Genomic DNA, 22,776 nt, shown 5'->3' with positions numbered 1-22,776 from the left:
GAGGATCACTTAAGCCCAAGACTTGGAGGTTGCTGTGAGCTGTGACGTTACAGCACTCTGCTGAGGGCGACAGAGTGAGACGCTGTCTCAAAAAAAAAGAAAATGTAGTGCCTTATGCTTGCCTTAGAAATCAAACCCATTATTGTCTTTCCTCTGGTAGGCTCCTTCTACCTGCCCGTAGCACAGTGGTTACCGTGCTGGCCAAATGCAACGAGGCTGGTGGGTTCAAACCCAACCTTGGGCCTGCTAAACAACAACTGCAACAAAAAATTGTAGTGGGTACCTGTAGCCCCAGCTACTTGGGAGGCTGAGGCAAGAGAATCGCTTAAGCCCAAGAGTTGGAGGTTGCTGTGAGCTGTGTGACACTATGGCACTCTACCAAGGGCACATAGTGAGACTTTGTCTCAAAAAAAAAAAATAAATAAATAAATAAAATTTAATAAATTGAGGAGGAAATCTGTATAAAATGTGCTTTTTTTTTCTGTGTGTGTATTATTTCATTCTGAGATACGGTCGCAATAATGCATTACTTCTTAGGAGAAGACGGATATTTGTTGCCTATGCATTTACATGCTTTTCAATAAAATAGAAGTAATAGACGCAGTGTGTATGTATAGAAAAAACACAACTGTGATTATTTTGGATTTATTGACCACTTTTGTTTGTGGTAATTGCTGTCTGAATTTTCATGTGAGGATACTGTTTTGTAACAGTGCAGTCACTAATTATTCTCAGTAGGCTGGTGACTTCATTTTGACTTTTATTTTATTGTTGGCACATCTGGAGACCCATTATCTCCTCCTCCCCTTAAGTAATAACAACCTTTCTCACCCTGAAACAATAAAGTATCAGATGATTTGTAGCCTCAGAAACAAAAGATTCTCATACTCTTTCAGAGCAGATTAGGGTCTGATTCCCCTGGTAAACCCTCACTCAAGAATATCTACTTCTAGGACTTTCTTTGTTAATAGAGGATCATAAAAGGGTCTTTGTTATGCTCTTTCATTTGTTACAGCAGGATGTCACCATTATTTTGGTCTGCTGCTTGGCACAAGCTACAATTCCTCAATAGCACCTTGAATGGTGTTGTTTTTCCTTTGTCTTGAAGCTCTAGCTTCATCTAAATAATTACTTTTGTTTAGAAATCAAACCCAGAGGGTGGCGCCTGTGGCTCAGTCGGTAAGGCGCCAGCCCCATATACCGAGGGTGGCGGGTTCAAACCTGGCCCCGGCCAAGTTGCAACCAAAAAATAGCCGGGCGTTGTGGCAGGTGCCTGTAGTCCCAGCTACTTGGGAGGCTGAGGCAAGAGAATTGCTTAAGCCCAGGAGTTGGAGGTTGCTGTGAGCTGTGTGATGCCACGGCACTCTACCAAGGGCCATAAAGTGAGACTCTGTCTCTGCAAAAAAAAAAAAATCAAACCCACAAACCAAGTGTTTTTGACAGACGTACTGACTCTGAGAACATTCTTTGCTCTGTGTAAAATCAGCATCAATTCCTGATTAGATTTCCTTTCTGTTCCCATTAATTTTCAGGTCGTTTAGGTCCTGGGAATGTTTATTTGTGGCTTCTCTAATGACCACTTAGTGTTCAGTTCATTTGCTGACATTTAGAGCAATTTAGAGGTACCCTTGTGACTAGAATCTTATTATTTGGCAGAAGATGAGGGGGATTAATTGTAAGGCTATTGAATGATGTCAGGTGACTCTGAGATGCTCTGGTTGTTAGGAAAGGAATGTAAGGGAAGAGGTCAGACACCATATTTCTGAAGTCCTTGAGCACATCTTATTAATCCACGGTTATTAGACTAAGAACATTATATGGTATCGCTGGTTTCCTCACCACCTCATCCTCCCTTAACTTCCTCCACTCTCGCCTTCCCTCCCTTCTTTCTTCTTGGCAAATGAGCAAAGTAAAGTTTCATGCAAAACTCTTTCACTCAAAAACTTGTATGTCCTTCTATAAAGAACACAGAAAATGAAAAAGGACTTCCCTTTTTTGCGTGTGCTTATAGATCAAAGACAATCACACGTAGTCTAGCTATCTAACTTGTGCGAGAAGAATTCCCGAGGAGATTCATAGGCCCTTTCAGACTCAGCACAGTTCTACTTACAGCCTCTGGAGTTGGTGCCTCTCAACTGTTTGAAAAGACACAGTCATGTACGTTAAAAGCCTGAACTTTAGAGTCAAAATACCTGGATTTAAGTCCTAGTTTTCCTCTATATTAACTGTGTGACCTTTGGAGAAGTTAATTAAACTTTCTTGTTTTTCTCATGTGTAAAATTGTAGTAATGGCACTTACTCATAGCTTTATTTTATTAAATATATTAAATGAGTTAATACGTATAAGGTAGTTAGAATAGCACCTTACACTAAGTGTTAGCTGATTTTTTAAATCATCTTAACCATAATATTTGAATGTCTATTGCTTTTTAAAACAAAATTTGAGGATCTAAAGAAAAATAGTGTTAAGCTTTCTCACAAAAGAATTTGGAGTTTATAGTTAAAAGATAACACAGATCGAAATACTTAATTGCTTAACCACAGGATGAAACTAGTGGGGGGAATTAAACACCCAAATGTTAATGCCTGTCTATTGGAACCTTTTAGGGCCACTTTACGGTCTGCATTTGACACTTAGACTTTTAACTTCAATTTGAAGATCTTAGAATAATGATATTTCAAGTATCACCACTTGCTTTGGGGTCAGCAAAATATATTTTTAAAAAATGTAAGCTTCAGGGCCCTCCCTCCTTGTACCAACTGAGCCAGGATCACAGCGGCAAAGAACACAGCTACATTTTTAACGAGCTTCCCTGGTGGTTCTTATGCACATTGAGAATTGAGAACAGTTGGTGTGGAACAGTGGCTCTCAACCTAGATGCTTATTGGAATCCCAGGGGAAACATTTAAAATCTATAGTTACTTGGATCCCAGGCCCAGCAATACTTTTTTTTTTTTTTTTTTTTTTTTAGAGACAGTCTCACTTTGTCACCCTTGGTAGAGTGCTGTGGTGTCACAGCTCACAGCAACCTCCAGCTCTTGGGCTTAGGCAATTCTTGTGCCTCAGCCTCCTGAGTAGCTGGGACTACAGGCGCCTGCCACAATGCCCAGCTCTTTTTTTTTTTTTTTTGTTATTGTTGCAGCTTGGCAGGGGATGGGTTTGAACCTGCCACCCTTGATATATGGGGATGGTGCCCTACTCACTGAGCCACAGACACCGCCCTCTAATTTATTTATTTTATTTTTTTTTTGCAGTTTTTGGCCGGGGTGGGTTTGAACCTGCCACCCTTGATATGTGGGGATGGTGCCTTACTCACTGAGCCACAGACACCGCCCTCTAATTTATTTATTTATTTATTTATTTGCAGTTTTTGGCCGGGGTGGGTTTGAACCTGCCACCTTGGGCATATGGGGCTGGCACCCTACTGCTTTGAGCCATAGGCACTGCCCCCCTCTAGTTTTTTGTTTTTTTTTTTTTTAGTAGAGATGAGGTCTCATTCTTGCTCACGCTGGTCTCGAACTCCTGAGCTCAAGGGATCCTCCTGCCTTAGCCTCCCAGAGTGCTAGGATCACAGGCCTGAGCCATGGCACCGAGCCAATGAGGATGATTCCTGATATGGTTTGTGTATCAGGGATGTAAGCTGACTTGATATCTTCAAAAAGTCATTCTGTTGGTTCCTAGGAACTTGGGGGAATGGGGAATTAGTTCATGATTATGGAGTTTCTGTTTGAGATGATAAAAAAGTTCTGAAAATTGGTAGTAGTGATGGTTGTACAATTTTGTGACTGTATTTAATGCCACTGAACTACGTTACGGTAGTTAAAAGGGTAAGTTTTATGTTATATATATTTACCACGTTAAAAAAAGTACTTAAGCCATTAACAGTTCACATATTCTGAACTTTCATTTTTTTTTTTCTTTTCATAGTGACAGTGTATCATGTACGCCACTGATTCCAGGGGACACTCCCCTGCTTTTCTCCAACCTCAAAATGGAAACAGCCATCGCTCATCTGGTTATGTTCCAGGGAAGGTTGTTCCACTGCGTCCCCCTCCTCCTCCAAAGAGCCAAGCTTCAGCCAAATTTACCTCCATCCAACAAGAAACCCGGGCGACCTTTGCCTTCTCCTCTGAAGAACGGCAAACCCAGAGAGAAAGCCAAAAGCAGAAGAGACACAAAAATACTTTCATTTGCTTCGCTATTACTAGTTTCTCATTTTTTGTGGCGCTCGCAGTTGTTTTAGGAATATCCTCAAAATATGCTCCAGATGGTAAGTGTGTGTGTGTGTGTGTGTGTGTATGCCTAGGACATATTTTAGGTGAAGAGGAAATAGTAGAATAATTTTTAAAAAAACTTATCTTAAATTGACTCTAGCTAACTAGCATACAGTTAGATAATATGAGGTGTAACTTATGAACAAGAGAAAATTGTTCAGAAACTTCATGGAAATGATACAATTAAACAATTGTTCTTCCTCTCCACTTTGCCACCTTGTCCCAGTGCTTCAGGAGTTCTTGGAGCGTCTCTTTTGGAAATGCTTTTAAAAGCTTTAAAAACATTTCTTGCGGTAGCACAGTGCCATCCTTTGTAGTAGATAGGAATTTTGGACTGCCAGAAGTTTTTGTAATCTTAAATATAGTTAGTGATAAACTAGATTTGATTTTTTTTAAGTAAGTAAAACTAGTAAGATTTGTGCTTTGTAGTTTAAAACATGCTTGGGAGATAGTTCCAAAGGAGAAGCTTCAAATCTTTTGGAGTAACAATATATATATCCTTGAGGGAAAACATGTATTAGGATGTGTAAGTTCTGACATCTTTGTCTAAAAATTCACCCATGACTTCATAGTTAAATATCATGTAGGGAGATGTTCATTTCTTAAATACTGTTCTCTTTTCAAGTTAGTAATGTTATCAATACTTTGAGTGGTTTTGAGGAAGTTTGTTGCCAGTCAGCCTCAGTAGAATACCATCAAAGAATTGCCTCACAAAAGAATCCTGTGTATCTGTATAAAAATCAGAGGGTTTGGGGCTGCGGCGGAGGAACACAGACCGTACAAGCTGGATTGGTCACCATATTTGTGTGCATTTTTTTCTTTTTTAACAAAGTCTACAACAGATTTTTGACAAACTAGATGCCTTCTTAAATCAGTGTAATAGTTAAGGAGCATCGTATCCATCTGTAAGACTTACAAATATTATTTTATTTAGTTTCGATGGGTGCTTTTTCTTGTTTTTGAGATAGAGTCTCATTTTTTTGCCATTGGTAGAGTGCCATGGCATCATAATTCACAGCAAACTCAAACTCTTGGTCTCAAGAGATCCTTTTGCCTCAGCCTCCCAAGTAGCTGGGACTACAGGCACCTACAGCAATACCTGGGTGTTTTTTAGAGATTGGGATCTTGTTCTTGCTCAGGTTGGCCTTGAATTCATGAGCTCAAACAATCTACTCACCCCAGCCTCCCGAAATGCTAAAATTACAGGTGTGAGCTACTGTACCCTGCTTCCATGGGTGCTTCAGAGATTCTGTAGATATTAAGGTCCTAGGAGAGTAGTTTCAATACTTCTAAGAGAAAGTACTTGAAGTAAGACAGATGTTCTTATCAACATCTTTATTGACAAGCCAGTAGACCACATTATGAACTCATAACATTGATTTCCATTGCATGCATTCCTTTTCCCAGCAGAATAACCAAGTTTACTGCTGTTGATTCATACTTCCCAACTAATCTACAGTAAAGGAATGCTAGACTAGTGGGAAATCAGAGCTGAAAATCTGTGGCTTTCTTTGGTGTTTTCTTATTCCCCTGAATTGCTGATGTGGTTCCTTGAATCAACATTCTTTTTTAGTTTTACATTTTGGCAGTATAAGTGCAGATCATCAGTGGAAAGATCTGGTATGCTGAAATATTTCAGGGTCAGCCTCACTGTGGTTACTGCTGTTACATAACTTTGATAATGTACTCACTGCTCTGCAAGTGGGTAACTGGGAAGGTGCTGCTGGCTGAGCTGTTTTCCAATGCTTTGTACAGACCACACATTTTCTTCTTAGTTTCTCAGTTTTGTACTGAGAGCAAACAGGCTGGAATTTTTAGTGAGGGTTCTAAAGAAGCGTGATGTCCTGGGGAATAATTATAAACAATTAAGAGGAATTATATAACTATTGAAGTAGGCTTCAGATCTCAAAAGACTGGATTTCCTTCTCTGTAGCTGGGTATAGTACTTCTTATTATGGTACTATGGAGAATTCCAGCTACAAGATTTATGAGAAGAGGGAGGTAGAAGAAGAGTTCAAGAAATCCTTAGTTTTACATCAGAACCAAGTTAAGAGATTTCTCTTTTCTTTGATGGGAAGGAAAGTTTAAAGGTTGCTTTTACATTCCTGTAATCTCAGGACTCTGGGAGGCTGAGGTAGGTAGATTGCTTGAGCTCAGGAGTTTGAGACCAGAGTGAGCAAGAGTGAGACCCTGTTGCTACTAAAGAATTGCCTCACAAAAGAATCCTGTGTATCTGTATAAAAATCAGAGGGTTTGGGGCTGCGGCGGAGGAACACAGACCGTACAAGCTGGATTGGTCACCATATTTGTGTGCATTTTTTTCTTTTTTAACAAAGTCTACAACAGATTTTTGACAAACTAGATGCCTTCTTAAATCAGTGTAATAGTTAAGGAGCATCGTATCCATCTGTAAGACTTACAAATATTATTTTATTTAGTTTCGATGGGTGCTTTTTCTTGTTTTTGAGATAGAGTCTCATTTTTTTGCCATTGGTAGAGTGCCATGGCATCATAATTCACAGCAAACTCAAACTCTTGGTCTCAAGAGATCCTTTTGCCTCAGCCTCCCAAGTAGCTGGGACTACAGGCACCTACAGCAATACCTGGGTGTTTTTTAGAGATTGGGATCTTGTTCTTGCTCAGGTTGGCCTTGAATTCATGAGCTCAAACAATCTACTCACCCCAGCCTCCCGAAATGCTAAAATTACAGGTGTGAGCTACTGTACCCTGCTTCCATGGGTGCTTCAGAGATTCTGTAGATATTAAGGTCCTAGGAGAGTAGTTTCAATACTTCTAAGAGAAAGTACTTGAAGTAAGACAGATGTTCTTATCAACATCTTTATTGACAAGCCAGTAGACCACATTATGAACTCATAACATTGATTTCCATTGCATGCATTCCTTTTCCCAGCAGAATAACCAAGTTTACTGCTGTTGATTCATACTTCCCAACTAATCTACAGTAAAGGAATGCTAGACTAGTGGGAAATCAGAGCTGAAAATCTGTGGCTTTCTTTGGTGTTTTCTTATTCCCCTGAATTGCTGATGTGGTTCCTTGAATCAACATTCTTTTTTAGTTTTACATTTTGGCAGTATAAGTGCAGATCATCAGTGGAAAGATCTGGTATGCTGAAATATTTCAGGGTCAGCCTCACTGTGGTTACTGCTGTTACATAACTTTGATAATGTACTCACTGCTCTGCAAGTGGGTAACTGGGAAGGTGCTGCTGGCTGAGCTGTTTTCCAATGCTTTGTACAGACCACACATTTTCTTCTTAGTTTCTCAGTTTTGTACTGAGAGCAAACAGGCTGGAATTTTTAGTGAGGGTTCTAAAGAAGCGTGATGTCCTGGGGAATAATTATAAACAATTAAGAGGAATTATATAACTATTGAAGTAGGCTTCAGATCTCAAAAGACTGGATTTCCTTCTCTGTAGCTGGGTATAGTACTTCTTATTATGGTACTATGGAGAATTCCAGCTACAAGATTTATGAGAAGAGGGAGGTAGAAGAAGAGTTCAAGAAATCCTTAGTTTTACATCAGAACCAAGTTAAGAGATTTCTCTTTTCTTTGATGGGAAGGAAAGTTTAAAGGTTGCTTTTACATTCCTGTAATCTCAGGACTCTGGGAGGCTGAGGTAGGTAGATTGCTTGAGCTCAGGAGTTTGAGACCAGAGTGAGCAAGAGTGAGACCCTGTTGCTACTAAAAAAGAGAAAAACTAGCCAGGCATTGTGGGTGCTTGTAGTCCCAGCTACTTGGGAGGCTGAAGCACCGAAGATCATGTAAGCCTAAGAGTTTGAGGTTGCTATGAGCTATAATGCCTGGACACTCAACCACGGGTGACAAAGTGAAACTCTGTCTCTAAAATAAATAAATAAATAAATACATAGCTGAGTGTTGTTGTGGTCACCCATAGTCCCAGCTATTTGGGAGGCTGAAGCAAGAGGATTGCTTGAGCCCATGTGTTTGAGGTTGCAGTGAGCTATGATGTCACAGTATTCTATTGAGGGTGAAAAATAAGATTCGGTTTAAAGAAAAATGGCTTTTAGTATAATAGTGGCAATCATTGATTTATCAGAAGAATTAAATATCAACAATTATGAAACTGCTGTGAGAAAAAATATTCCATGAAATAATTGCCAGGGACTTAAGTAGCTAGACTAATTTTAACGGTAGTTACTAACACCTTTAAGAGAAAGCATATGCCTAGGACAATAAGGTGGTAAAAGCTTAGAAAAAGGAAAAGGCTTGCAGTAGTAGTATGCAAGTTCAAAATGAGGAATCAGATTTTTTTTTTAGAGACAGAGTTTCACTTCGTCACCCTCAGTAGAGTGCTGTGGTATCATAGCTCAAAGCAACGTCTAGCTCTTGGGCATAGGCGATTCTCTTGGCTCAGCCTCCCGAGTAGCTGGGACTACAGGTGCCCACCACAATGCCCGGCTATTTTTTGTTGCAGTTTGGCCGGGGCCAGGTTTGGACCCGCCACCCTCTGAATATTGAGTCACAGGCGCCACCCAGGAATCAGATATTTTTCTATACAGAATGATCTCTTTGAGCTGCACCAAGTCTCTGCTTTTTCTCATGTACCTTCCCCCTCAACAAAAGGAATTTCTTCATATGGTTCTCAAGTATAGCTTGTCTGTTCTTACCTTTGCTTAGTTTAAAGGCAATGGACAGCTTGCTTTTCTGAGCAACTGGGCTTGGATAGCATAGGATACTCCCATTGCTAGTGTTATCTCCCCTACGCTCCTCTTACATAAGTATTCTCCAACACTTGGGGTCCAAGTCTAGTGTCTCCTGTTTCAAGAAGCTTCCTCAGTTACTCCAGCCCATCCTTCCTTTGCCTAAATTTGTTTGCACCTGAAGTAACTACCAGATTGTTTAACATCTTACCATTACAGGCATGGTAGCTTTTTCTCCTAAGCTCCATTATAAACTTAGGGAATGTGGGTTCATTCTGTGCTTTATAAATCTTACGATATCTGGTATATAGTGTACAAATTGATGTTCAACAAAGTCTTGGTTCTTAGTTGATCAACACTGAAGGTGCAATTTTTTTTTTTTATGGGTGAGATTTTTTTTTTTTAATAGCTGTGTACATTAAGGCAATCATGGGATACAATGTGCTGGTTTTATATATAATTTGAAATATTTTCATCACTGGTTAACATAGCCTTCATGGCATTTTCTTAGTTATTATGTTAAGACATTTATATACTACATTTAGTAAGTTTCACTTGTACCCTTGTAAGATGCATTGTAGGTGTGGCCCCACCAATTACCCATTGAAGGGGCAATTTTTATTTTCCCCTCCTCCTCCAAATTATGGCAGGGACTAACGGTGTCATGCATTAAATAGCTGTGGCAATGCAAAATATTTTTATGTTTTCATTGTCACCTATTCAAGAGGCAAGTAATTCTAGTAAAGGTTAAAAAACCTCATTTCTGAAAGGAGAACTTCCATATCACTGGGTTTGCTAAGTGATCTTTGGTTTCTCTAACCTGTAATTTCCTCATCTCTGAAAACGAGAAGTCACATTCTTGGTCACTTGCCTCTTGTGGTTTCATTAGGAAGATGTACGTGGCTGAAGAAGTTGTTTCTCAGCCTCTGCCCTGGGAAGAGGTGCTGTTCTCACCTACTTCATGATTCACTGTGCATAGGAAGGAACTTGTGAAGACCCAATAGACATATTATTAGGCAACCTCCATTTTTGATTTATATTAATATGTTATAAACATGTTTTCTTTCCTAAAACAGCTTTCTAGTGTGAGGCCCAGGACAATTTAATTTTTTTCTCTTACTATTGGTTTATTTCCAGAGTAGTTGATTCAGATGAACTCCATTTTTACCTTGGAAAATTTTACCTGAAGCAGATGTTAGCAACTAGTTTTGTAGCGATACTTTTTTCTTAATAAGATGGAAAATTAAAGGATCTGACAGTTCTGCTTGGTGGCAAAGGGTGGGATTTCTATCTTAATGGCAGGAGATCAGAATGTGTTGGCACATTTCTTGCAGTTTGACTTTAAATTATGGTAGTGCTTGGATTTGGCTAACGGTATTCTTGCATTTTGTTGGTTTGGATGCGATACCCATGCTGTGTTGTTGTTTTTTTTCTTTTTTTTTTAGAGAATTGCCCAGATCAAAATCCCCGTCTCAGGAATTGGGATCCAGGACAAGATTCTGCAAAACAAGTTGTTATCAAGAAAGGAGATATGTTCCGTCTGACCTCAGATGTCACAGTGAATTCTATAGTCATTCAGGATGGAGGTAGGTAAAGGGTCTCTGCCTATGGGAACTGCAGGGCTGCTCTATAATGTGGAGTACATTAATGTTCCTTAGGTACAAAACTATTCTTATATGGAAGAGCCTTTACGATGTGGTGTCATCCTCACCAGGGAGCTATGTAAAGTTCCTAGGAGAATCATAGAATTCAAGACCTGTAAGGACCTTAGATATCACTCAAGTGAAGACCCTTGATTTATAGGCAAGGAAGTGGTTCTAGAGAGGTGATCTCTCACAGCTAAGTCTTTGTTACAAGTGATGGAGAATGATAAGAGAATTAATATGAACTATAGATATAATAAGTGAGATTCAGATTGACGAACTCTTAGCTATTTTCTAGAAATGATTTACTCTAAATGAATGAACTGATGGCTAGATGTGGTGGCGGGTACAGGCTAGGATTATGCCTATAACTCTAGCAGTCTGGGAAGCCAAGGTGGGAGGATCCCTTGAGGTCAGGAGTTTGAGACCAGCCTGAACAAGGAGACTCTGTCTTTATTAAAAATAGAAAAATTAAATGGGTGGGTGAGGCATGGCTGTAGTCCCAGCTACTCGGGAGGCTGAGGCAGGAGGATTGCCTAAACCCAGCAGTTTGAAATTGCTGTGAGCTAGCCTGAGGCCATGGCACTCTAGCCTGGGCAACAGAGTGAGACTCTGTCTCAAAAAAAAAAGAAAGAAAGAATCAAAGTTCATGCTCATGGAAATTTTTTATGTTAAGAACAAACACTTTATTTTTGCCTTTACTGTGTTTTGAAAACCAGCTTAATTTTCTAACCAGACTCTTAATTATTCTTGTCAACGTAATAGTGGAAGTTTATTTTATTTTTCTCCTGTAAGGTGGAATCTACTGCTTTGTATCCCAGAAGGATGTTTTAGATGATGGCTTACAGTAGTGTTGTTCCCTGCAGGACTGCTTGTTTTTGGGGATGACAAAGATGGATCCAGAAATATTACTTTAAGGACTCGTTACATCCTGATTCAGGATGGTGGGGCGCTTCATATTGGAGCAGAAAAATGCCGCTATAAATCCAAAGCGACAATTGCCTTGTATGGCAAGTCAGATGAAGGTGAAAGTATGCCAACATTTGGCAAAAAGTTTATTGGTGTGGAGGCTGGCGGGACGCTGGAGCTGCACGGAGTGCGGACAACATCCTGGACGGTGCTGGCCAGGACCCTGCCCTCCGCAGGCTTGCTCTTTGGCTCCTATGCCTTTGAAAAGGACTTTTCTCGGGGCCTCAATGTGAGGGTCATTGACCAAGACACGGCCAGAATTTTGGAAATTGAGAAGTTTGATACCCACGAATACCACAATGAGAGCAGGCGGCTTCAGGAATTTCTAAGAGTGCAGGATCCCGGTCGGATTGTTGCTATAGCTGTCGGAGATTCAGCAGCCAAAAGCCTGTTACAGGAAACCATCCAGATGATCCAGGACCGGCTGGGAAGTAAGCTGATCCAGGGGCTGGGCTACAGGTGGGCAGACTTTGTTCTTTCCTTCCCAGCTCTGTGTTGCAGTCTGTGTCTGTATGAGGGGAGCATGGAGGTGGGGAAGGGAAGTGCCACGCAGCACAGCCTAAACTCAGGTGTCAGAACGGGCGCGACAGTTGGCAGGTGGGACTGGGGGATGGACAGACCTTGGGATTTAAAGCTCTTCTCCTGGCTTCAGTTTGAGAAGCCCTTTGTGAGCTGCTGTGTCAGGCTTGTGAAAAGTCCACAAGAGAAAAGTGGTACCGAGAAATGATCATGCAGTTTAACAACACTTCGTCTCTGGGGCTACTTCCCCTTTCTGTTCCTTTCTGAACATAATATGAAACTCAGGCTAATAGAGGCAACTTACGAGCTGAAAGGTTAGGGCAGAATTTCATGCTAAGGTATAAAGTCTATCCTAAAAAGCCCAAGGTGGGTAGAGCATGCAGGATTTTCTTTTTCTCTCTGTTTTTGGAGTCCTTGGCCTGCTAATTTGAATCTGCTTATTTGATGGTGCAGGTCTGTGGAGCCCTGGCATATGTGAAGAAGGAAAAAGTTAGAGGGGTTGAAATTCATCTGGATGGTAGAATTCATTTCTACTGTTTATGGTTCTTGTGCCATGTTCTAATGAACCATGATTTCCTAACGCAATTCTGAAGCCAGAGGAAGTAGCTACTTCAACATTTAATCCAAAAACCAGAAGCTTTATTTCTGCTGAGTTCTTAGAAAAGTTGAGGACTATCTGCAGTGAAAGAAGAAAGGAGACCTCAAAGCCCAACTGCTGAAATGATCTAGTAATTATTTTTTTCCTTCCATGGTAGATTATCGGAATGGAATGTTATATACAGACATTCTAGAGAAGAGAAATTCTAGAAGACAAAAAACTAAGGAAGAAAAAGGGTCTGTTAAATTTTAGAGATGCTTTTTATTCACCTAGGGAGTAGTCAGGAGATGCTACGTGTTCAGTATCCTTAGTTGTTTAGACGAAAGGACACTGTCTTAGAGTTTTCATTTAATCCAGTGGATAAACAGGGAACTAAACAGATGATCATACCGGGAAGCACTGCAGTTACAGGGTGTAAGGAGAGTCAGAGTAGAAAAGAAAGAAGCCCTGAATTAATTGGCCTAGAGCATCAGTGTAGTGTCCCAAAGGCAAGAAGTGCAGAGGAAGTTCAGAAGTGTGCTGTGTAGACAACAGCGGAGAAGGAAGGCTTCCTAGGCGGAGGGAATTCCGTGTGCAAAACCTCACAGGGGAGGGATAGAGTACACATGCAAAAAAGTACTGAAAGTCAGAATGTAGAGTTTTAGTGATCACAACATGATAACCTGTGTAAACACCACCTAGGTCAAGAAGTAGAGGCCCAGAAACTCCTCCTTCCCAACCCCTACTATGCCCTAACCACTACCTTCCCCACTAAAGGTAATCAGGCTCTTGAGCTTGTGGGATCCACTAAACTTTAGGTTTGCCTGTTTTAGAACTTCATATAAACGGAAGCAGACAGTACATCTTCCTTATTTCCAGCTTCTTTGCACAGTGTTACGTTGTTAAATGTCATTCACGCTGTGTAGTGTTGGTTCATTTCTGATGCTTTTTATATTGCACAGTTTATTTACTGGTAGACCTCTTGTAAAAAATAACTACTCTAAAATGTTTCTTTGCCCATTTCTGTATGTAGGCACGTGTATTTCTATAATTTATAGACCTATGAGTGGGGGGTTGGTCTTTTTAGAGACCTACTTTGTTTCATTATCCAGTAATGCCTGGGATTACAACTTCTATTTCTTCATGTCATCGTTGTTTCTAGATTTGTGTGATCCCGTAAGCTGTGAATATTTTGACTTCCTTTAGTTTCTCTTCCCTATAAATATTGCTTCTAAATTCCATTTCAGTGTTACCCGAGTTGACAGAGGAGAGTTGTGATCTTTTGCCAACAGTTCCATTGCATCGACATTATCTCCAATGTACATAAACACATAGGCCTTTGAAGATAATGTTCTAATAAGCTGAAATTTTTCTCAAGTGGAGGAGGGAAGTAGGAGTGTTTGGGAGATAATGGCAATAAAAGAGAACATTGTTTTCTAATTGCTGAGACTGTTCTGGTAAATAAAGGAAGCCTCTGATATCCTTCCTCTCTTTCCTTCTTGAGGAGACAATAAATTGAGACATTCTTCATTTGATTCTTTCTGCTGTATATGAAGGGATATAAATAGAGCCACAAAACATTGTCATCCAAAGAGTAGCTAATCCACATAGGGCAGGTGTGGAATTTATAAGGGCGTAGGCATGCTTTGGTTAATTTTTATCTGTGAGTATCCAGCCATCTGTCTGGCAGAGATTACATTTGGCAGTTTTTTCTAGAGTAGGAAGTTGACATTTTTCTTTTTATGTTTTGCACTAAGAGTCTTAAGGCCAATTTTCTGGCCTTGTAAAAATTGTCCTTTTTCTTTGATTGCTTTTGGCCACAAGCTTGAGCAAGCCTCTGGGATATTTAGTATCAGAAATAATGGCATTTTCAAATACATTGCTTTCAACAAATAGACACATAGAATGTAAAGTTTAAATCTGTTGGATAGCGATTGTACAGCTTTGACATAAGAATGTTAAGAAGCCTTTAACTCGGTCCTGGCATGGTGGCTCACACCTGTAATCCCAGCACTCTGGGAGGCTGAGGTGGGTAGATTGCTTGAGCTCAGGAGTTTGAGACCAGCTGGAGCAGGAGCGAGACCGTGTCTCTACTAAAAAACATAGCCAGGCATTGTGGTAGGTGCCTGTAGTCCCAGCTACACGGGACACTGAGGCAAGAGGATCGCTTGAGCCCAAGAGTTTGAGGTTGCTGTGAACTATGACGCCACCACACTCTACCCAGGGTGACAGAGTGAGACTCTTCCTCAACAAAACAAAAAAGAAACCTCTAACTTAGTGGTTCACTGCCTTGCTTGCATACCTGGAGACTAAAAAATCTGATGCCTGTGGCTCAACTGAGATCACTGTATCAGAGAGAAGGACTCTTCAGGTGATTAAAGGTTGATAATTACTACTCTATCCTCTAGTCTCTAATTTAGGGGTTCTCAACCTCTGGTGCCCTGACCAGCTGCATTAGCATCACTCAGAGGGTGGGGCCCGTCAGTCTCATTTAACGCACCCTCCCTCCAGGTGATTCTCATGTTTGCTAAACCTTGGGAGTCACTGCTCAAACACAGTAGTTCTCAAGTCCATCTGTACATTCAAATTACCTGGGAACTTTAAAACCGTGCATATACTGGGGCCCAACCTTTAGCTATTATGATTGCCTTCACTTGGGATGGTGTCTGAGCATTGATAATATTTCTCAAGATTCCCATTCTATTATGCAGTTAGATCAGGCGTCCTCAAACTTTTTAAACAGGGGGCCAATTCACTGTCCCTCAGACCGTTGGAGGGCTGGACTATAGTTTAAAAAAAAAACTATGAACAAATTCCTATGCACATGGCACATATCTTATTTTGAATTAAAAAAACAAAACGGGAACAAATACAATCACAATGTCTCATGTGACCCGTGGGCCGCAGTTTGAGGACCCCTGAGTTAGATTTTTGAGACCATTGCAGAGAGGCTTCTTTAAGCAGGTGATAATCATTTAAACGATAGCAAATATTAATACATGGATTTGTGGCCAGAATGATATGTAAGATGGGTGTGTATTAAGGAAGGAAGTCGGTGATTAATTGAAGTCACAGTCATCAGTGTTTCACCTGTTACAAACATGAGCAAACACGTATCTAAAAACAAGGTGTATTTCCTTCTAGGACATTGGTTATGGGAACTGCAGCCTTGTGGAAAAAGGATTAAAGCTCGGTAAAAATCAAACGTGAAAGTCAAATAGCACCCTGTCATAACATCCGCGTCGGGGATTTGGGTCAATACTGTAACAATCAAAAGCACGTGCTCTTTTTTCCTTCCAGGCAAGCATGGGCTTTGGTTGGGGTCATCGACAGTGGAAGCACTTCTTGCAACGAATCTGTGAGAAACTATGAAAATCACAGTAGTGGTGGGAAGGCTCTTGCTCAAAGAGAATTCTACACCACGGATGGGCAGAAGTTCTCTGTGACAGCTTATAGCGAATGGATTGAAGGTAGGCAAGTACGGTTTATACTCTAGTAAGACGTGGGTAAGTATCGTGACAGATTTTTTTAAAGAAGTAATACTGTGATCAATAACTGGTTAGATTTCTCAGCGAGTAGCATTTGAAATAGTTTCCTCACTGTACTTCATCTTTTCGAACAAAGTTGAGTTGGGGAGTCTCCAAGCTAGAATAGATCTTTCTGGTCTACAAAGAAACCTTTTGGGTGTGCAGCGAGGAGGTGGTATCTATTAGGGATGAGGAAGCTGGAATCAAGCCCCAACTCTCTGCTTCCCAGGTGACGGACTATTGTTTCCTTGGCTGTACTAAAACAGAGGCGGGTGACACAAGCATTTCTGAGCCAGAATTTGGTCCTGTAAGTGGAGATAAGTGGCAAAGCCTCCAGGAAGATTCTAGACAGGATAATTACTGACAGAGCTTGAGCAATATTTCCTTTGTGGGACGTGTTGTTTTCATTCCTGCATTATTGACAACTACTCATTTCTGGAAGAGGGTACATTCTAGCTATCTGTCACAGGATACAGTTGATGTCCCATGTTCTCAGTGACTCTTGCTTTCTGGAAGAGCGAGAGATTCTCTCCCGGAAGCAGGGAAGATGAACTTACTTCCTTTCGTGCTTCCAATTCAGTAAGTGCTAAGCAGAGATAATCTCAGGCAGGATTTTCATTTTCTTTTTCTTAATCATCCACCGCCCATCCCTACATCCTGGCCCTGTGGGGTAGGCAGCCAGCGGAAGGATTTTCTTTTAAAGTCAGACAAAAGTGAGGATTTATTGAATCCAGTATAAATCTTCCCCATCTAACTTTCTGCTTTATTTTTTTAAAACAGAAAGAAACAAATTCTAATCATCTTTCAAGTCAAAACATTGATATAGTAGTCATCTTTTTAAAAAAGCATTATTGAAATTTTTATGAAAAAAATGAATGTTTCTTAACTGTCCTTTTTGGAGAAGTATTTTTGATTTGGGGTAAAAATCTGATATTTTGGGTATGATAATTGTTGCTGCCATGAAGTTTTTATCTTTGTTCTTACCCTACTTGTTGTTATGCTTTACTAAGAATCAAAACAGGAGTTCGATTCTTTGGAAGGTGGTATAATACAGAGGTTAAGAACTTGGACTTGGGCGGCGCCTGTGGCTCAAGGAGTAGGGCGCCGGTCCCATATGCTGGAGGTGGTGGGTTCAAACCCAGCCCCGGTCAAAAACCACAAAAAAAAAAAAAAAAAAAGAACTTGGACTTGAGTTAGATTGGCATTCAATTCTGGATTCTACCACTTTTTAGCTATTTAACTCCATGACCTTTTGTTTCTTCATCTCTAATGAACATAACACAGTAGAACGTCCATAGTTGATCACCTCCCTTTATTGATTACCTCCTTAAGTTACCTAAATTTTATAGACCAGGTATGCAACACCTACGTATCAGTACAGTTGTTGTACTGTTGACCACCTCTGTATGTTGATAAGCTTGTTCCAGTCCCTTGTGTGGTCAACTTACAGAGGTTGTTCTGTGGTTTGTGTCTTTCATAGTTGTTTGAATGAAAGGTTATGTGAAGCCCCAAGGACTGTTAGCTGTCATTGTTAGAGTTATGTAGTACTATCAATATTACTATTTGGATAAAATCTCATCATCAGTTGTAGTGTGTGGATAGAAGAAACACGTAAAAACATACTTTAGATTTTTTTAGGTACTTTTCTTTTGTGCTTTATAAACAGAAAAGCAGGGTAGATTAGAGTCTAAAAGAACAGAGTCAAGACTGGCCCATGTTAAGTTTTATCTGAAGAGTTGGGTTCAAGATGGTAAGACTATCTATACAATTCCTTGTTCCTTGCCTGAATTTCCCTCCTTTTGATTCTTTTAATTAAATGTGTTCTTTCATGCCTATCATTGTCCTTTAGAGCCGGCATCGTCAAGTGGTCCCAGAGTAGTATGCCATTAAAAGGATCGTAGAGAAGTACAGATGTTCATTAAACAGATATCTTTGAAAGGTGTTTTTCCTCCTCCGTGGATGTTATGAGTAGCTTTAATCTATTCTGTGCATGTCTCCATTCAATCAGCTTTCAGGTTTAGACATCATATCACAGACGTTAGAAAAGCAAGAAATGCTTCTATGCTGGATCACATGTAAAGAAAATATAAGTTATGGAGATGATGGATCAGGTTTTCTGTCTAATTGAGTTTCAAAGGAGATATTAGGAGAGATCAGTAATTAGTAGTTTTTAGATTGCTTAAGAAAGGAGCTGGGTTAGACAGGGCACTGTCATGTGACTTTAGGTCACACAGCAGAGCAACCTGGACACACTTGTCTGTCCAGCAGTTATCCATGAAACTATACTACACACAAAACAGGGTGGAGAGTGCGTAAGTGGACCCACTTTGCTGCCTCCCCTGATGCCGCTTCTGAGGAGGTGAGCTAGTCTCCCTTAGGAAGGCGTGAACTCTACCCAGGAGAAAACATGAGAATACCAGAGACCCAGAGCTTGCTTCCAGCAAGGACATTTGGGATGTCTTTAAAGATTCACTTGAACTTCATCAAAAGTAGACAGTATCCTGGTTGGTGAAGAAGAAAGGAGAGACATTCTAGGTAAAGAATAAAACATGAACCAAGGCATAAGAAATGAGGAATTTTATGAGACCAACGTTTATTCTTAATATTAAGATTGGCTGTACACTTAGGTGCTGTGCTTGGATCCAGTTAAAGCAGCGATGTTTACAGATTTGTTCTGTTCAACTTCTACCTATGTGTTTTTCTCACAAATTAAGATGGTTTGGGGACAGTAATAGAGATTTAGCCCTAAGTTAGCAAATATAGCAAGAGATGTGGCGATTGAGAGCTTTCTTCAAAATCATGAAAGAACAGCTGACTGAAGTGACATGTCCCGTTGTGGCTAGGCATGTAGGGGACGCTCTTCTCTTGGAGGGCAGAGATTTTTATTTTCATATTATCATTTGTAGCTGCAGTGTGACTGGTACATATATAGCAATAGTAAAAGTATGCTGAATTGCAGTTTCTTAACTTTTGACTTGTAAATCAATAAGAGGATTGAATTTAGAAGAAAAAAATTACTGTTAATGAATCTGTTTTTTTTTTGTTTGTTTGTTTCTTGTTTAGGTGTTTCTCTTTCAGGTTTCCGAGTAGAGGTTGTGGATGGAGTGAAGCTTCATCTGATGGACGATGTTAGTAGCTGGAAACCTGGAGACCAGATCGTGGTTGCGAGCACAGACTATTCTATGTACCAAGCAGAGGAGTTCTCTCTACTTCCGTGTCCCGAGTGTAGCCGCTTTCAGGTCAAAGTCAAAGGTATCACACAGCTCTGAGTGCTTCTTGGGAAATACGTTCTTTTCTTGGGATTTGATTCCTGTAATCTTTTTTCTTCCCAATCACCACTACCACCACCATCATCATTAATATATATATATATATGTGTATATATATATGTGTATATATATGTGTGTATATATATATATATATTTTTTTTTTTTTTTTTTTTTGGTAGAGGCAGAGTCTCACTTTCATCGCCCTTGGTAGAATGCCATGGCATCACACAGCTCACAGCAACCTCCAACTCCTGGGCTTAGGTGATTCTCTTGCCTCCCGAGCAGCTGGGACTACAGGCGCCCACCACCACGCCCGGCTATTTTTTTGTTGCAGTTTGGCCAGGGCCAGGTTTGAACCCAGCACCCTCGGTATATGGGGCTGGCACCCTACTCACTGAGCCACAGGCACCGCCCCCATCATCATTAACATTGAAAGTTGTAGCAGTGGAATGCATTGAACACTAGATGAGAGTGGTTGGTGAGCAGTATTCTTACTGATGATGATACGTAGCAGCCATATCAGTGCTTTGGTTTCTTTGTTTTAAAAAAGAAAAAATGTGGGCTAGATGGACTGATTTTTTTTCAAGGTCTTTTTCAACTTTTTCCTTATTAATTTTCTACTGTCAGATAATAGTAAACCCAACTATCCATTTTTTGATAGACTCTTTCTTCTTTTGTTAATTATATGTTATAATTGATAATTAATCATTTTAGCAAGGGCCAAGAAGTCTTCCTTAATTAAAAAAAAAATCCCATGGTTTTTTAGTGTCTGCCTGCTTGCTTGGCAAAAAATAAATCTCACTAATATTTAAAAGGGAACTAAGTAGATATTTTCATGAGAGACTATATTTCTATGATAATCTTAAATAATATTTTTTTTAAGGAAAACAATATACAAAATATTCTCATTATAAGTTGTATATAGAAAGAATGCGTGACATTTACCAGGTACTTTCATTTTGAGCCTGATACTAAGGCAAAGCCCCCTTGTACCTTGCTGCATTTATGGAATTCATTTCATTCATTTATATTGCTTTCCTTCTGCACCCAAGATTATACATTTATGGTATAAAACAAAAGAGTTTATAGTAACTGTTCAATAAGTATTCATTCAGTTTTTCAGTAATTTAGCATAATAGGTAATTTACAGTTTTCAAAGTTTAAGGGAAATAATTCTGTTTTTAAAAAATATAGTGGTTCGCTCACTTGGCACTCTTTCTCTATGGGTCAATGTTATACTTTTCCTTCTTGATAATATACTTCATAAGCAAAACAAGAACAATAACAACAAAATCCCCCCGAACTGTGATACCATCTTACATTAATCTTTTTGGAAATTCCCAGTTTTGTTAACAAGCCTATGTGATGAGTGTTGATGAGCTCACCTCCCATGATTTCTGTGTACTTTTCCTTCCTGAGTTTATGTAATAAGAGCATCAGATAAAAGCTCATTATTGAAGTGCCTCTGATCTTCCTGTAAAAGAAGGAATTTAAGGGAATGCTTAATAATAGTAAAATAAAAAATGGGAAAGAAAAGACAATAATTTCTGTATTGTTAATGTCCAGATGCTGATTACTTTAGCTTTCAAGGAGAAACATGAGAGGCCTAAACCCCTGACGCCCTGATATGAACACCTATTTGTTTTAGGGACTCACCATGCATTTGGTCTTCATATGTACTCAGGCAAATAAGCCACAATCCTGTGGATAGGAGCTAGAGAAAAAGACTCTGGGTCATTAGGCAGATTGCAGGTTAGTAGTGCTGTTCAAGGGAAGATTCAGCTACTTCATGGAGGAATACACCGGTTCAGCTACTTCATCTGGGAATACACCGGTTCAAGAATTGGCAGAACGGTTGGTTGGTAGTGAGGGTTCATAGGTTTGGTGGAAGAATGGGCTAGATAATCTTTAAAATTCCTGGGATTCTGTGGTTTTGAGATTTAGAAAATGGAAGCAGACAAAAAGTTACTGATAAGAGGAATATCTTTTTGACGTAAGTTTCTTATTTTCTTTGTTCTAAAATTCTTCTTTCCTTGCCCACTTTCACCAGAAACCCCTCAGTTCCTGCACATGGGTGAGATCGTAGATGGTGTGGACATGAGAGCTGAGGTTGGACTTCTCACCAGGAATGTTGTGATCCAAGGAGAAATGGAGGACTCCTGCTATGCAGAAAATCAGTGCCAATTTTTTGATTATGATACCTTTGGGGGACATGTTATGGTAGGCAGAAAGATTTGATATTTTTTCTTTGAAATCCTGGTTACTAAATACATGTTTTAAACGACTTTTAAGGACTGGGCATGGTGGTTCACACCTATAATCCTAGCACTGGAAGGCCAAGGTGGGTGGATTGCTTGAGCTCGGAGACCAGCCTGAGCCAGAGTGAGATGCCATCTCTAAAAATAGCTGAGCACCGTGGCAGGCGCCTATAGTCCCAGCTACCCAGGAAGCTGAGGCAAAAGGATCACTGGCGCCCAAGAGTTTGAGGTTACTGTGAGCTAGGACATCATAGCACTCTACTGAGGGTGACAAAGTAAGACTATCTCAAAAAAAAGTTCAAGTTTTAGAATGAAATAAATATAGATATTAAAACAAATCATATTTTACTATTTTATTTCTCTCTAATAATAATGAGGAGGTTTTAGATAATTAAAAGAGAAAGTTTTATCTTCATTTGGTTGACTTGGACTTGTAGTCAAACCAGTTAAGAGTTGTTCCATAAAGAGTTAAATCAATATGGTGGGGAGAGCAAATTGCACAGAGACAAAATCAAAGGATCTTGCAACCCATTCTTTCAATTTCTGAAAGAATCATTGAAAAACATGATATTACTAAGAGTAAATAGTGGCATGTACACATAAAATATGTTTCTGTAAAAATATTATTTGGTTTATATTTTGTAAAAGTATTGAGCACCTACTATTTTTAATTGCCTAGTATTTCTGGGAAGAAAGGTTACATATATTTTAAAATCATTTTTTGTGCATTGAGTGGGCTGCATGGTTGTGAACATTTCTGTTGCAATGATTTCTGAAATGTTGTTTAGAATTATTCCTTTGTTTTTAGTAATATGATTAAAAATCCAGTATTTAAAAATATTGAGAATGCCCAAACTTCAGATCACAGAGGAATTTAAAAAACATAACTGAAGAAAACAATATTATTTGCTAACTAAAACACTGGGGAGGATTTAGAAATAAATGTCAAACTGTGTTGGAGGTTTTAGGAATAAAATAACAAGATGACACTGAGAATGACCAAAGGAAAAAAATGTTTTTGAGACAGGATCTCACTCTTGCTCAAACCAAAGTGCA

The 22,776-nt window shown here is 39.7% G+C and overlaps 1 protein-coding gene across 4 annotated transcripts in view; it reads left to right on the top strand.

The window, feature by feature from the left end:
• Positions 1 to 22,776, top strand: part of CEMIP2 (cell migration inducing hyaluronidase 2) — an 82,889-nt gene that overhangs the window by 16,378 nt on the left and 43,735 nt on the right. For 3 of the 4 annotated variants that reach the window (XM_053574907.1, XM_053574915.1, XM_053574935.1), the window contains exons 2-7: positions 3,929 to 4,271; positions 10,404 to 10,544; positions 11,468 to 12,029; positions 15,967 to 16,136; positions 19,257 to 19,445; positions 21,513 to 21,682. In XM_053574907.1, coding sequence (XP_053430882.1) covers positions 3,941 to 4,271; positions 10,404 to 10,544; positions 11,468 to 12,029; positions 15,967 to 16,136; positions 19,257 to 19,445; positions 21,513 to 21,682 — 1,563 coding nt within the window. In that variant the 5' untranslated portion in view covers positions 3,929 to 3,940. Of the gene's footprint in view, positions 1 to 2,136; positions 2,158 to 3,928; positions 4,272 to 10,403; positions 10,545 to 11,467; positions 12,030 to 15,966; positions 16,137 to 19,256; positions 19,446 to 21,512; positions 21,683 to 22,776 lie in introns of those variants that run through there. The other variant, XM_053574925.1, reaches the window with a different exon arrangement.

This window comes from Nycticebus coucang, chromosome 2 (assembly GCF_027406575.1).
Source record: "Nycticebus coucang isolate mNycCou1 chromosome 2, mNycCou1.pri, whole genome shotgun sequence".
NCBI lineage: Eukaryota > Metazoa > Chordata > Mammalia > Primates > Lorisidae > Nycticebus > Nycticebus coucang.
This window is presented reverse-complemented; position numbering and strand designations above follow the sequence as displayed.